Source organism: Cinclus cinclus, chromosome 7, assembly GCF_963662255.1.
Source record: "Cinclus cinclus chromosome 7, bCinCin1.1, whole genome shotgun sequence".
Taxonomy (NCBI): Eukaryota; Metazoa; Chordata; class Aves; order Passeriformes; family Cinclidae; genus Cinclus; species Cinclus cinclus.
The window spans coordinates 19230957-19243258 of NC_085052.1; the positions used below are offsets into that span (position 1 = coordinate 19230957).

General features: G+C 43.5%; 1 protein-coding gene across 4 annotated transcripts in view; it reads left to right on the forward strand.

The window, feature by feature from the left end:
- The window catches only part of PAX2 (paired box 2), an 84892-nt gene that overhangs the window by 26270 nt on the left and 46320 nt on the right, over positions 1–12302 (forward strand). For 2 of the 4 annotated variants that reach the window (XM_062496721.1, XM_062496722.1), the window contains exons 4-5: positions 7769–7854; positions 9924–10043. In XM_062496721.1, the coding sequence (XP_062352705.1) occupies positions 7769–7854; positions 9924–10043 (206 nt within the window). The remainder of the gene's footprint in view (positions 1–7768; positions 7855–9923; positions 10044–12302) is intronic. The other 2 variants (XM_062496723.1, XM_062496725.1) reach the window with 1 other exon arrangement.

Sequence of the window (12302 nt, forward strand, 5' to 3'; positions counted from 1 at the left end):
GTACACACATGTCTTCTGTTAATCAAAATGAATGTCCACAAGGAATTCAGCACAGACTCCTGAATTTTAATAACTGGAAATGGGCTCAAAGCAAAGCTTTCAATTAAAAGTTCCCATACTCCAGATTAAGATATTTAACCTTGGCAAGCCCGTGTGTTTCTGTAGGTCTTCTTAACTCACCTGCTGGCACAGCCGCTGTTGTGACAGCTCCAGCCTGTGCTGTGCAGCAGTCACTGTGTGCTGGCAGCTTGTGGGGCTGTGCCCTATGCCAGCTCCATGCTGCTGCAGCAACACTGCTGGCAGCACTCAAGCCAGACACTCTAGAGATAACAGAAGATGACACTCTGAAATGCACATCATTGCAGTGTAGGGGGTAATCAGAAAACAATTCTTAATTCCTAAGAGGTCAAAATTTTTATGGCAGAAATGTCTTGCTAGTGAAAAAGACTTCAGCTCCTAGTGATGCTTTTCTCCTGTTCTCTTCCTGTAGCTTGTTGGTTTTATAGCTTTTGGCCTTCTGCTGCAGAGATTATGAATTTGTTGAAGGGAAAAGATAGATCTGTATGTGCTTTGATGGATACTTTGATGGATGCTCTGAGTTGAATGTCTGCCTCATGGTTGCCTATGGTATTAAAATTCGGACTTGATGACCCAGGTGGTTCCTCCCAGACCTGTGTTTCTACATCCAAGACCACTAGAACTCTTTTTGTCGTTTAAGATCTCCTTAATTCACCTTAAAACCAGGATGTCAAAAACCCAGGATCGAGTTTGCTTACAATATTTTGGCAACTGTATGATATCTTCTAAATGTTTGGCTCCTAATGAATGCCTGGAAGAAAGCCTTCCAGACATGAACTGAGTGTAATGAAAGTAGAAACACTGGCCTGAGGACATTTCTATGCTGCAGTCATTGCTTGAGTGCAGTTCATGTAGACATACTTTAGCTGCCTTTAAGCCAGCCAGCCTGGGTCCTGATGGCTCTGTAGCCACAGCTTTGCATAACACAGCTTCAAGCACACCTGTTTCACAGGTGGGCAAATGGTTCTTAGAGCCTCATGCAACAATTCATTCAAGGAGGTCAGGCTAGGCAACCTATACATGTGGGGCTGACCACTGTCAATCATCAGTGCCAGGGGCATGAAGCTGCATGTTACTGCTCAGCAGAATGAGGTGGCAGGCCAGACTCCTGCCTGGCACATCTACTCTCAGAAGGCAGACATCTTCCCCTTTCTTCCTTCTACAACTCTTCCTTATGTCTGCACCTGTACCACATAGCACAGCAGAACTGGAATGGGTAGGGATCTGCTAGAAGCTGAACGTTAATGCTCTGCTCAAATTAAATGAAATAAAACCATATGGTGTCATCATGGGTCACTGATTTAAAACAACAAAAAAAATCCTAGCTCCTCTCTAAGCCCTTCAGATAGTAAAACTGATGCTGTGAATCGTGCGTCTTCTTAGAGTGCAGTCAAGAAATGCAGTGAGAGAAATGGGCAGGATTGGGCTTTCTCTCATGTTCACAGTGAGCAGGCTAACCTGGAACAAAGTGACACTTTTTTCCTCGTGTCTGAAGGCATGATGTTAGTCTAGCCCCAGTGAAATTGATGGACCTACACAGATTAACAGCAGATACAGAGTCAATTCACCTCAGAGAGGGCTGGTATTGTGTATCAAGATACATAAGGTATCTCCATTTTGACCTCTCATCTATTTGGAAACTTTGAGAAAACAGATAATCCCTCTTCATGCACCTTTTAGGACTACTAATCTAAATCAGTGTAATTAATCTATCATACTTGTGCATACATACTAACATAGTACATGATCACTCCTCTCTCCTTTTCCAAAAGGTAGGGAGAAGAAAATGCATTTTTCATGACAGAAGCAAGTTTGAATGTGTGAATATTGCTTGTGGCCCCTGATTATGGCAGGGTTTGAAGGCATTCTGCTGTTTTGGCAGGGAGTGCCAGAGCCCCAGGCCAGCTAGCAAGGAAGCTGTTCCTGCCAATGTCAGCTGTTTTTCTGAGGGTTCTAAGTGTTCCAGCAGATTTTGAGATCCGTAGCTTCTACTGCTCCCACCCTACTTTGTATGGGAAATTATGTTGTGGCTTTTATGTAGCAACTGCAGCTCCGATATTCCCAATTACATCTGCTGGTGCAAATTCAAACACCACCACCAAAGCCTGTGTGGCTGAAATACAATTCCTGTTGCCTTGCCCATTTCCCTTCACATACAGCCACTGTCAGCAGGGTACATGTCACTTCTGCTTCAAGCAGGAGAACGAAGCCAATACTGTGCTACAGCTCGCTGAAGCACTTACTTGGTCCTTGTTTATTAGAAAGTCTGAGCCCTTCACTCCTCCTTCCAGCTGTCCTCACTGTGCCCCAGGTGGCACGGCAATGCTCCTATCTTCACACTTCAGGCAGGAAACAGAGCACAGAGAGAAATGCCATTTGTCCAAACTCTTGATGAGAGAGGTCCATGACAGAGCAAGAACTGAAGCCCTTCCCTAAATCGGATTAGGCTCTAACTATAAGACTTTCTATTTCCCTTCCTTCACCCCCAAATCCCTTGGCTGTTTTTCCTCACCATGTTACAAAGCTTGCTTTCCATTTCGAACTTTGTGCAAACAAGACTTTCCCTCCCCCTTCTTTTGCTCAACCGTGAATTCAGCTGTGTTTCAACCTATGCACAGAAACATAAGACCGTCTCTTCTTTGAACCGAAGCCGCGTTCAGAGCTCTTTGTGCCTCTGCAGCACAGGTGGGATATTGTTGACTCCACGGGGGCTTTCACCAAAGACCCCACAGCTGCCTCTTCTCATCCCATGTTGTCCCTCTTTGCCAGCATCACTGGGATGATCACAAGCCCTATTGTAGGAAGCCATCTGATAGAGAGAAGGCTTGATCGTGTGGCTCAGGCCAGCCCCGTGTGCCCCGCACGCTGCCTTGTGCGCAGCGCAGGCACAGCCCGGCACTAATTAAACGGTGCAGCACAGCAGGGTGTGTGTGCCTTGGCCATCACAGCCTCCCCTGGACACGGCGCAGAGAAAAGGCTGAAGCTTCACAATGTTAGCCTTCCAAGAACTGCTTTAATTGCCAAGTAATGCACACCCTGGGGTCTTGTAATGTGCTTCTAATATGGAGCATTTAAAATATGAATACTCCAAAACAATTACAAGGAGTTAGGTGCTCTGCTGAGTGCATCCTTCCCCTCTCAAAAATAATCCACGACAAAGGAATATGATCAAAGTGAGGATAGCAATGCTTTCTGGAATCTGTCAGGGTCTTCTTGAGGCAGCAGGACACACTAATCTTTCCGTCAATTCAACTTCACTCTGTTCTTCCAGGATTAAAATATTTGCTAGATTGTGACTCCAGATTATTCAGTCCTACTTTATCTCCATCTGATCAGCCCTAGTATTTTTTTAGAAATTTTTTTTTTTATTAGAGATACTGTCAAAATACTCTGCCAGCCATAGTAAGAGAGAAGAAACCACAGAGTATGTTAGGCTGTAAGACAGCCTGGATAGAAATGTCAGAGAAGCAAAGTGAGTTTTCTGTGATCTGTTGTTCTTTTAGCAAGTAATTTCTGGACAATTTTAGAAGTGATTTTCTACTTACTTATCTACAAGGAGTGAAAATTCTTCTCAGAAAACACTCTGGCTTAGCGAATTTTAACTTCTATTATTTCTTGTTACGCCTCTTGATTAGAGCTTGTTACAATTGTAAAACTAGATTTTTGTCTGTCCATCTGTATCCAGAATCAGGAAAAGGAATTCCATTAAAACTGACAAAAATAATGAAATAGAAATCAAATATTGGAAATCCATGATCTAATGTTGAACATTTAAGAAAGTCAAAGGCATTTGGAAATAAGCAGTTGGTTTCAGCTGGTGCTGTATGCAATATTAAGAATAGAAGGAGTTACTACAAGCCAACTATGGCAACTCATGAATTCCAGAATGGATGTATAATTCACAGTATGATACTATTTACTGTAATGACATTATATGCCATCACTTAACATAATATTGCATATTAAATTCAGATTGTGAAATGAAGTTCAGTTGCTTTACTGCAATCAAAGATCTATAAATGTCCTGTTGTTGAAACTTCAGAAGGTTATGTATTAAATCTGTTTATATTATCCAAAACTCAAAGTAGTCAACTTGTGCAAAAATCTCCCACTGGAAAATGAAAAATGGGAATTTACAATGAGTACCAGTTTATGTTCCTAATTAAATGCAAATGCTGTTATTGGAGTCACTGGTTGTGGTGGAATTTGAGCAGGGATGAATTTAGTCCAAAGGGTCCATTTTTCTTGAAAAAAAGATGTTTGAAAATATTGGTGTTTATCTCAAGAAATCAGCACTGCTAACTGGTGGGCCAGAACTTGTGCCCCTTCTGCTTCTGGGAAGGGCTGAGGATGTAATGTGCTAGACTTGTCTTTCTCCAGTGTCTGAAGGCAAGAACAAGCCATCAAAGACAGCAAGAGGTGGTCGAGGTTTTGCAGCCTCTTATACAGCAGTAATCCAGAAATCCTAGATTTGAGGCAGCAGAGCTGGCTTAGTGTGTATTCCAATCCCTGGTAAGGGTGAAAAGCTTTCAGCAACATTGAAGTTTAAAGACAGCATTATTATGCTGCATTTGTTGCTATAGGACCAGGTCAGCTCTGTTCATCTTTCATCTGCTGTTTCATTAGGTGGTCTTGTGTAGGACAGACTCACTTGAAGCCTCCCGAAGCAGCAGCAGTGCTGCCCAGCTGTTCTGCTGTTTATCACTGTCCCTAAGTGAATCGACCCAGGGGGATGCACTGCTGTCTTCTGTACTGAGCATTAGGATCCTGAAATTTCCCCTCTTTCCTTAAAACACTGACTTAAGTCATGACTTTAGGGCAAAGGAACACTGCTGGGGAGAGTCTTATCAAGACCTGCCTCTTCTTTTAGCCATAGAAAATATGTTCTACCAGATACCTCATTAGGTTCACTGTGCATTTGATGCCAAAAATTATTTGATCCAAGCCACTGGAGGCTGCACAACCAGAACTGCTCCCCTCTGCTCACAGTTTCTGGACGCTTTCTTTTGACATAAAACCAGTTTCATTCTTAGGAAGGGAATGTTTTTGAACAGAGCCCTTCACCTCTGGGTCACTAGCAGAAATCTGGCCCTGCTTGGTAGTGACCGAAAATCATTACCAGCTGACAGCTACTTGGTGCAATGAGCTGGTGAGTCTCATTCCAGTTCCTAATGGACGCATCTCAGTAAACACAGTCACAACTGGTACTAACTGGTGTTCTCAGCCAAGAGACCTCAAACTGAATGGGGAAGGAAATTGAATCTTCCTCTTCATCCCCTGCCTGGGTTTTGGAATATTATGGACAGGCATTTTATACCTGCAGCGTTTCACAGGCTGTTTTTACTCTAAATGGGTTTTTGAAACTTTGCAATTTTCATGCAGCATGATTCAGCACAGCCTGATCTGCCATCTCAGTATAATTAGACTCATCTTATGGCTCCCCTCAGTAGAAGCTGAGCTGTCTGGTGCCATGTCCCAGTACAAATGGTAAATATGATGTCATATCTCAGTATGAATGGAACAGTCTGATGTCACCTCAGTGCTAACAGGACATTTTATAATATGTCATATAAGGCTTCAGGGGAAATCTTCTAATCCATTCACTCTGCTACATTACAATAGAACATAACACAGTATAATGTGTAGGTTAACTTAGACACCCTCAGGCAGATTTTGGATAGATGGATAGATGGATGGATAGAAACATTTATACAAAGTATACATATATTATATCACTCTATTGATTTTAAAAAAGTTCCAGGACTGCCTAGCTATAATGAGATTTTTGAACTTTGTGTTGCGATCAATGAGGGGAATATTATTGGCGTGGAGAATTGATATACCCGCTCTGTGTGGCTTGTTCTGCTCCTGGACTGCCCCTGCCCCCAAGGTGTACGATTCCATCAGACACTTAACCTCTTTTACAGTGTCATCAGGCTAAAAGGAATCTAATAGTGACACGGGACTTGTGCTCAGCACTCTGGCACTATTGCTTTCCTGTCACAAATAATTTATAGCTTTCTATTTCCATCCCTTTGCCTGCACCCCATCCCCTTTTTCTGTTTCTCTGGGCTGGGGGAAATCAATAAACTCACACAACCAGAGTGGCACTTCAGGGGGTTTTAGGGGGAATGTGAGACAAGAGGGGGAAAAAAGAAAAAAACAGAAAAGAAGAAAAAAAGTTGTATTATTTGCTGTAGCACACTTTTCAGATCAGCTCTTCACCTAGTACAAATTGTATGACCTCAGAATCTGGCCCTGAGGCCTTCAGACACTTTTTGTATAGGTTCTCAGCAACTGTAGATTAGGGCATTTGGCACCACTGATCTATATGGAGTGAGGATCTGGATCTCCATCCTCAGCTAAGAACCTTGACATTCTCTGTCTCCAGCAATGTCCCAGGCACTCCAGCTACTGGTCAGGCCTTATCAAGCATGTAGCAGAGTTTTCTAACATGCTGAGGTGAGATGTTCTCTTTCTTTTCCTAGGAAGGCTTCACTCTCAGAAGTTGTGGTTTTAAAAAATTGCCCTCAAAATGTCTCTGCCTATCTCTATCCATGCCACATCACCCATTAGCCACACATTTGCTATTTGAAGTTTTGCCAATTTATTCTTTAGAACAAATTTTTAGGGAAGCTCTCAAGTGGGCAGGAAGAATCTTCTATTTGCTTTCACTTTCTGGAGAGATTTTTGGGTAGAAAATAAAACTAATCTAATGCAGGGCTAAGAGTTCCAGAAGCTCAGGCTGATGAGAATTTGCAGCCTACACCCTAACACCCTAACTGGAGTGGCTGAAGAGAGGAGAGACTTGTTCTAATCTCAGAAGGGAAGTTGGTTTCCATGGCCTGTCGAGGTCATGGCTTATTTACTGAGTTCCTTGGTGGAAGAGCTGTTGCCAGCTCACAGATACCCAATATCTGCCAGTAGTCGGGGACCTTGCCAGTCAGGTACTAGGTACTAGTGATTTTCTTTCACCACTGACCTCAGCTGGATTTAAACCAGTGACCTAGAGGTGAAAGATTTCATGTAACAAGAAAGAGAGCACTGACAATTACAGTTCAGTTTATTGTCATTCTGAGCTACGTTATAAGCTTTGTGATGTCTTTTTGAGTTCCCACGCTGTGTTCATTCACCACCTGACAAACACCAATTTTTGCCCTGTTTGATGGACCTTTTTTTCCCCTGGTGATCTATATCCCATCACCACTCCCTACAAATGCCTTCAGCTTTCACCTCATTTATGAAGGGCAAGGGCTTTGGGCAAGCCTTCCACAGTACAAAGCATTTAACCAGTCAGAAGGGTATTTTTCAGGTAGACAACAAAATTAAAGCTATACCATTTGTAAATTCAGCAGTCTCTATTAGCTGCAAAGACTGCAATGTGATTATGCTCACAGATCAGATCATAAATGAAAATGTAGCTTTTAACACACAGAAGATCCTAGCTTGCTCACTGAACACCATCCTTACACAGCAAACACCCAAGTTTGGGATAAAGACAACAGAGCAGAAGTACGATGATTCTCTGAGAGCTGGACTATTAAAGCAGTAGAATCAGGACCACAAGGCAAATGAAGCTGCTGCACCCAGAGCTCAGATCAAGACTTCAGATTCTGATAGCTGGACTGTGGGTCTGTGAAGGCACAGAGAAGATGCATTTGAGTTCTGAATGTGTTTCACTCTTTTCCAGGATCATCAGAACCAAAGTTCAGCAACCTTTTCACCCAACACCAGACGGGAGTGGGACAGGTGTGACTGCACCAGGACATACTATTGGTAAGTAGACTGGCATGAGGGGTGGTGACAGGTCAAGTGGAAATGGGGATGAAGCTTAGTTGAGGGAACAAAGTCTGACAAGCAGATGCTAAGCAGAACAAATTGGAGGAGGGGTGGGGGGAAGAAAGCCTCCATGGAAATGGGAGTTTTGTATTCTTCATCTCCCCTGTTGCATTGCAGAAAAGTGAATCACAGAGAAACTAGCCCAAAGCAGGGGTTTGCCCAAGTGATTCTGCCTTAACGTCCATTTCACGTTCATGGTGTCTCCTTCCTCTCTGTATAGAGAAGTATTTACTGCTGTCCTAAGTGTCAGTCTTCACTTTTCTCTTGTCTTTATTCTGACTCTCTTTTTCCCCCCTACCACTTTTTCTTCTCTCTCTTCGCTGGAATTGGTCCATTTCTTAGTGCTAGTAATACACAAACATGGGTAAAATATTCCAGCTGCCTCACAACTAAGTTCTTCATTGTTCTAGCTTTGTAGTCACCCATCCCATGGGAGTATTTCACTGAGAAAAATGTTTTTGTTTTCGTTTTTCCCCTGGGGGAGATGTTTTGCTGGTTTGTTGAGGTGAACAGAAGATGGAGGCCGTAATAAAGTGACCAGTTGCCTCTAGTTTAAAAGTACTGTGCTAGATGTGTGATGAGATACCTTTTAATCTGTGGGCTGTGTGGAGGATATGTCTGCTCTTGCTAGCACAGCTGTATCTAATGACAAACTAGAACAGGAAAAACATGCAGTATTCTGGGATACTGTGAAGTACAGTGGCTTCTTTGTGACCTATGACTTTGCTAGATTCTGTTGGTTATTGAGACTTTGCTGCTACACAAGGATTTATCAGAAAATGGCCATCTACATGGGACAGAGTTGATAAATATTATCCTGTACACGAAGTGTATTCAGGTGTACAATAAGCCAATATGGAAGAGCATTTCTGGATGCCCTTTTAATATGGACTTGTTTACTGGACTGGCAATCACTGATCACAACAGATGGAGCTGGCAGATACAGTAGTGCAATGGAACAGTACTGCTCTTGGAACAGCAGTGCAATGTCCAGGGAATGCAATGGCTGCGTTGGGATAGTGATTGTGAGTGCTTCTGGTGGACTCTCTCATTGCTCTGGGATGTACTAGGAAGTGTGGGTCTATACTGGAGTGTTGAAAGGTTCTGCTTCATCCTGAAAGGTTTCTGTTGGACGTATTGATTGCATCAGATCAGTGCTTTATGAGCTGAATGATGAATAGTGGCCTGTAAGAGAACTGGGATATTCTCTCCATTACTGGGACACACTGGGACAAAATAGGTATGCCTTCTGGATGCATACCTACAGGTCTACTTGTTCTGTCTTCTAAAGGCCTGATTATCATGAAGGGATAATTTCTAACCTGGATAACTTGTCACTTTTGATACATTGGAAATTCATGAGCAATCTTGGAGAGCCAAGTGGCCAGAGCATTCTGCCTATTGATACTGGTCAGTACAAAAATTAAGCACTAGATTTTCATTAATCTGGATGGTAGCATGTATCACCCAGTCACTCCAGTAGGGAGCTGCATTTATTAGTCCAGCACTGAAGTGCTTCTAATCTGTGTTAAGAAGGTAATTTTCCAGTAAGTGTTTTGGGTGGGCGTGTAAGAGGCTAGTTTGCCTAAGACAGAACATGTGCAGTCCTGGTGAAAAAATGCTGAGAGGAAATGATCTGGTAAAATATGGATGGACTGTGAAGTCACTAGAGAATGTGGCCTATGCAGCATTTCACTCGATTACCTTGAAAGCCTTCTCTGAGCTGGGATGAAACAACATTTAGTTTCTTGATGGAATACACTTACTTGTTATCAATGGCCCTGTACTGGAAGACTGTGAAGCTACAGTACAGAAGTGGACAAGCAAAGCTGGGATGCAGCTTTGCTGGGATACAGTAGAGTAAGTCCTTCAGCATGAGGGACTGGGAATCTGCTTAGTGCCCAGGTCTTCCTATTAGACTGGTGGCATGCATAGCTTTCTGCTGGGGATCCCTGACTGCTGTGCTGCTTTCCTGATGGCCCTTTTTCCCTTTTCCTTTCGTCCAGTGCCCAGCACAGCATCCCCTCCTGTCTCCAGTGCCTCCAATGATCCAGTGGGCTCTTACTCCATTAACGGGATCCTGGGGATTCCTCGGTCGAATGGCGAGAAGAGGAAACGTGATGAAGGTAGGGGGAGGGGAGAAGCTCATCCTCCCTTTTATATTCTTTGTCCCCATGTACAGGCTCCAATTTCAGGCCAAGGTTTGCAGCTGCTCCAGGGGCTAGATCAGTTTTAGCAACAGAGACCAGTTCCCCGCCACTGCCCTGCTGGCTTGGAATGCTCTTCTTCCGAGGCCCTTTCATGACAGGCTGTGTCTCCAGACATCTGCTCAGCAGGCAGAGAGCCGTCTCCATTGCTGGAGCTGATCCCAAGTTCATTCACTGCTGGAAATGGCTGGAACTGAACTCCCCAGGTGCCAGCAGGTGTCCGGACTTTGAACTGTGGGGAAAGATGGTTTCCCTGACTCACTCGATTTCAAACTAAATGCTATCTTGGAGAAGCACCAGCAATGTGGGAGCTGTCTTTCATCCCCCTTGCAAACGAGTTCCTGCCCTGTGATGTGCCACAAGCTACATTAGCTGGTGATCACAAGGGCCCAGTTTTCAATAAGTAGCATCTACCACAGTGGAACGGTCATGCTTGCAACAGTCTGAAAGCAGAACAGGAGGTCTTCTGAGTACTGTGATCCTAAGGTTGTTTCTGAGCCTCTCACTAAGGCTGTAAGGAAATAGGATTAAGCTATGTCCTTTTGCTTTCTACTTTGTTGTGAAGTATTCGGGGCAAAGATCCTGAAATGAATCAAAAGCTGGAGCCTCGGGTCTAAATAGACTGAATCAGTAGGGTTGGGTAAGGTCTTGGTGCTCTTAGAGTGGCTTTCAAACACTTTTCCTTAAGTCTGTCTCTTTTAATTTGATTTGTTCTAAAATTGAGGGCCAGGCAGTGAACTTTTTAAAGAATACTGACTGACCAGTTTGTTGGGTTCCACTCTGACTTGAGTATGTTTTGTTGCTTGTTGCATGGAAAGACCTCTTAGGACAAGTGGCTCAATGTGCTGTGTGTGCTGTAATCCCAAGGCTGTGCACTGCAAAAGAACACGAGAGTTCTCTCTGATATGTGGTGAGAAGAGAAAGCTCTCCTGAGACAGATGCTGCATTTTGAGGTTTTGCTAGTAATTTTCTCAGTATTGGCTCTGGTGAGGTTCACATCTGTAAGTTTTTGATCCAAATAAACACAGCAATCCTAAGAATAAAGGGCAGTCATCATGTTCCATTTCTCCCTAATACAAAGTAAAAGTAGATGCAAGGACCCAATCCAGATTCTGCTAAAGCAAATGGGAAGATTTTTGCTGATGTCATTGGAAATTGGATCGGGCCCCAGAGGAAGATCCATTTCCCAGCTAGATGGCAGTAGGGCCCAGCTAAGAGAAAAGTGTAGCAATGGCAGGGCTGAGTCAATGCCTCAAAGTCAAAAAATGTCAGGAATAAGAGACAAGTATTGCAAACCTTTCCAGCATTTGCCATCACTGCATATATAGGAAATAGTGACATTTCAAACTGAATTACAGGTTTCTCTAATGGTTGTGCAAATCTCCTGACAGTTATTTGGGGGTTTTGTGAATCCCTGTTCTCATACAGTGGTGATCACCAGCTCTCAACATGGTGCCTCCACATCTCATTAGAAATGAAGCTCTTCAGTCTGGTTTAAACTACTATTCAGGCTATACCTGAAAAGATCATCCCACTTTACATGCAGCCACACAGTCACTTCCAGCCTCAGAACCTAAGCTTTCTTTGGAACAGTACAATTAAACATAGAAACATCAGAGCAGCCATCTAAGACTGTGACACTTCACAATAATAGATTGACATTAAGAACTATTCTTTGTGTCTGTCCTTAATTCATTCCAGATTTGATTTAGGCAAGTGACACTATGCAGCTCCTTGCTGTTGGCCAAGTGTCCATATATCCCACTAGGAATCCAAAAGGTACCAACCAGACAATCCTGCAAATGTTGCTTGTCTTTAGCTCTCAGAGTTTTAGGTGGCAGTTACATGACATGATTGCAACTGCCTTAGGTAACAGCCTTAATCCTGCCATCCCAGATATCTGCTGCAGGGACACTTTGGGCTTCTGACCCATAGAAAGCTGACATGGGCCCCCCAGCTAGCTGCTGAACATCTCTAACCATGAGTCGAGTTATCTGGGCTCACACTGGCCTTCAGAAATGCTGAAAAATAATTTTGCGGGGCTGGGTCCTAAGTTTGGAAGGGTTCAAAGGGAAGTTTTTCAAAGCCAGTGACCTGCACTCATTCCTAGGCAGTCTCCTCTGTAGCTCTGAACATTCTGATTGTTTCTAGTTGAGATGGGGAGGAGGAAGTTTGTCA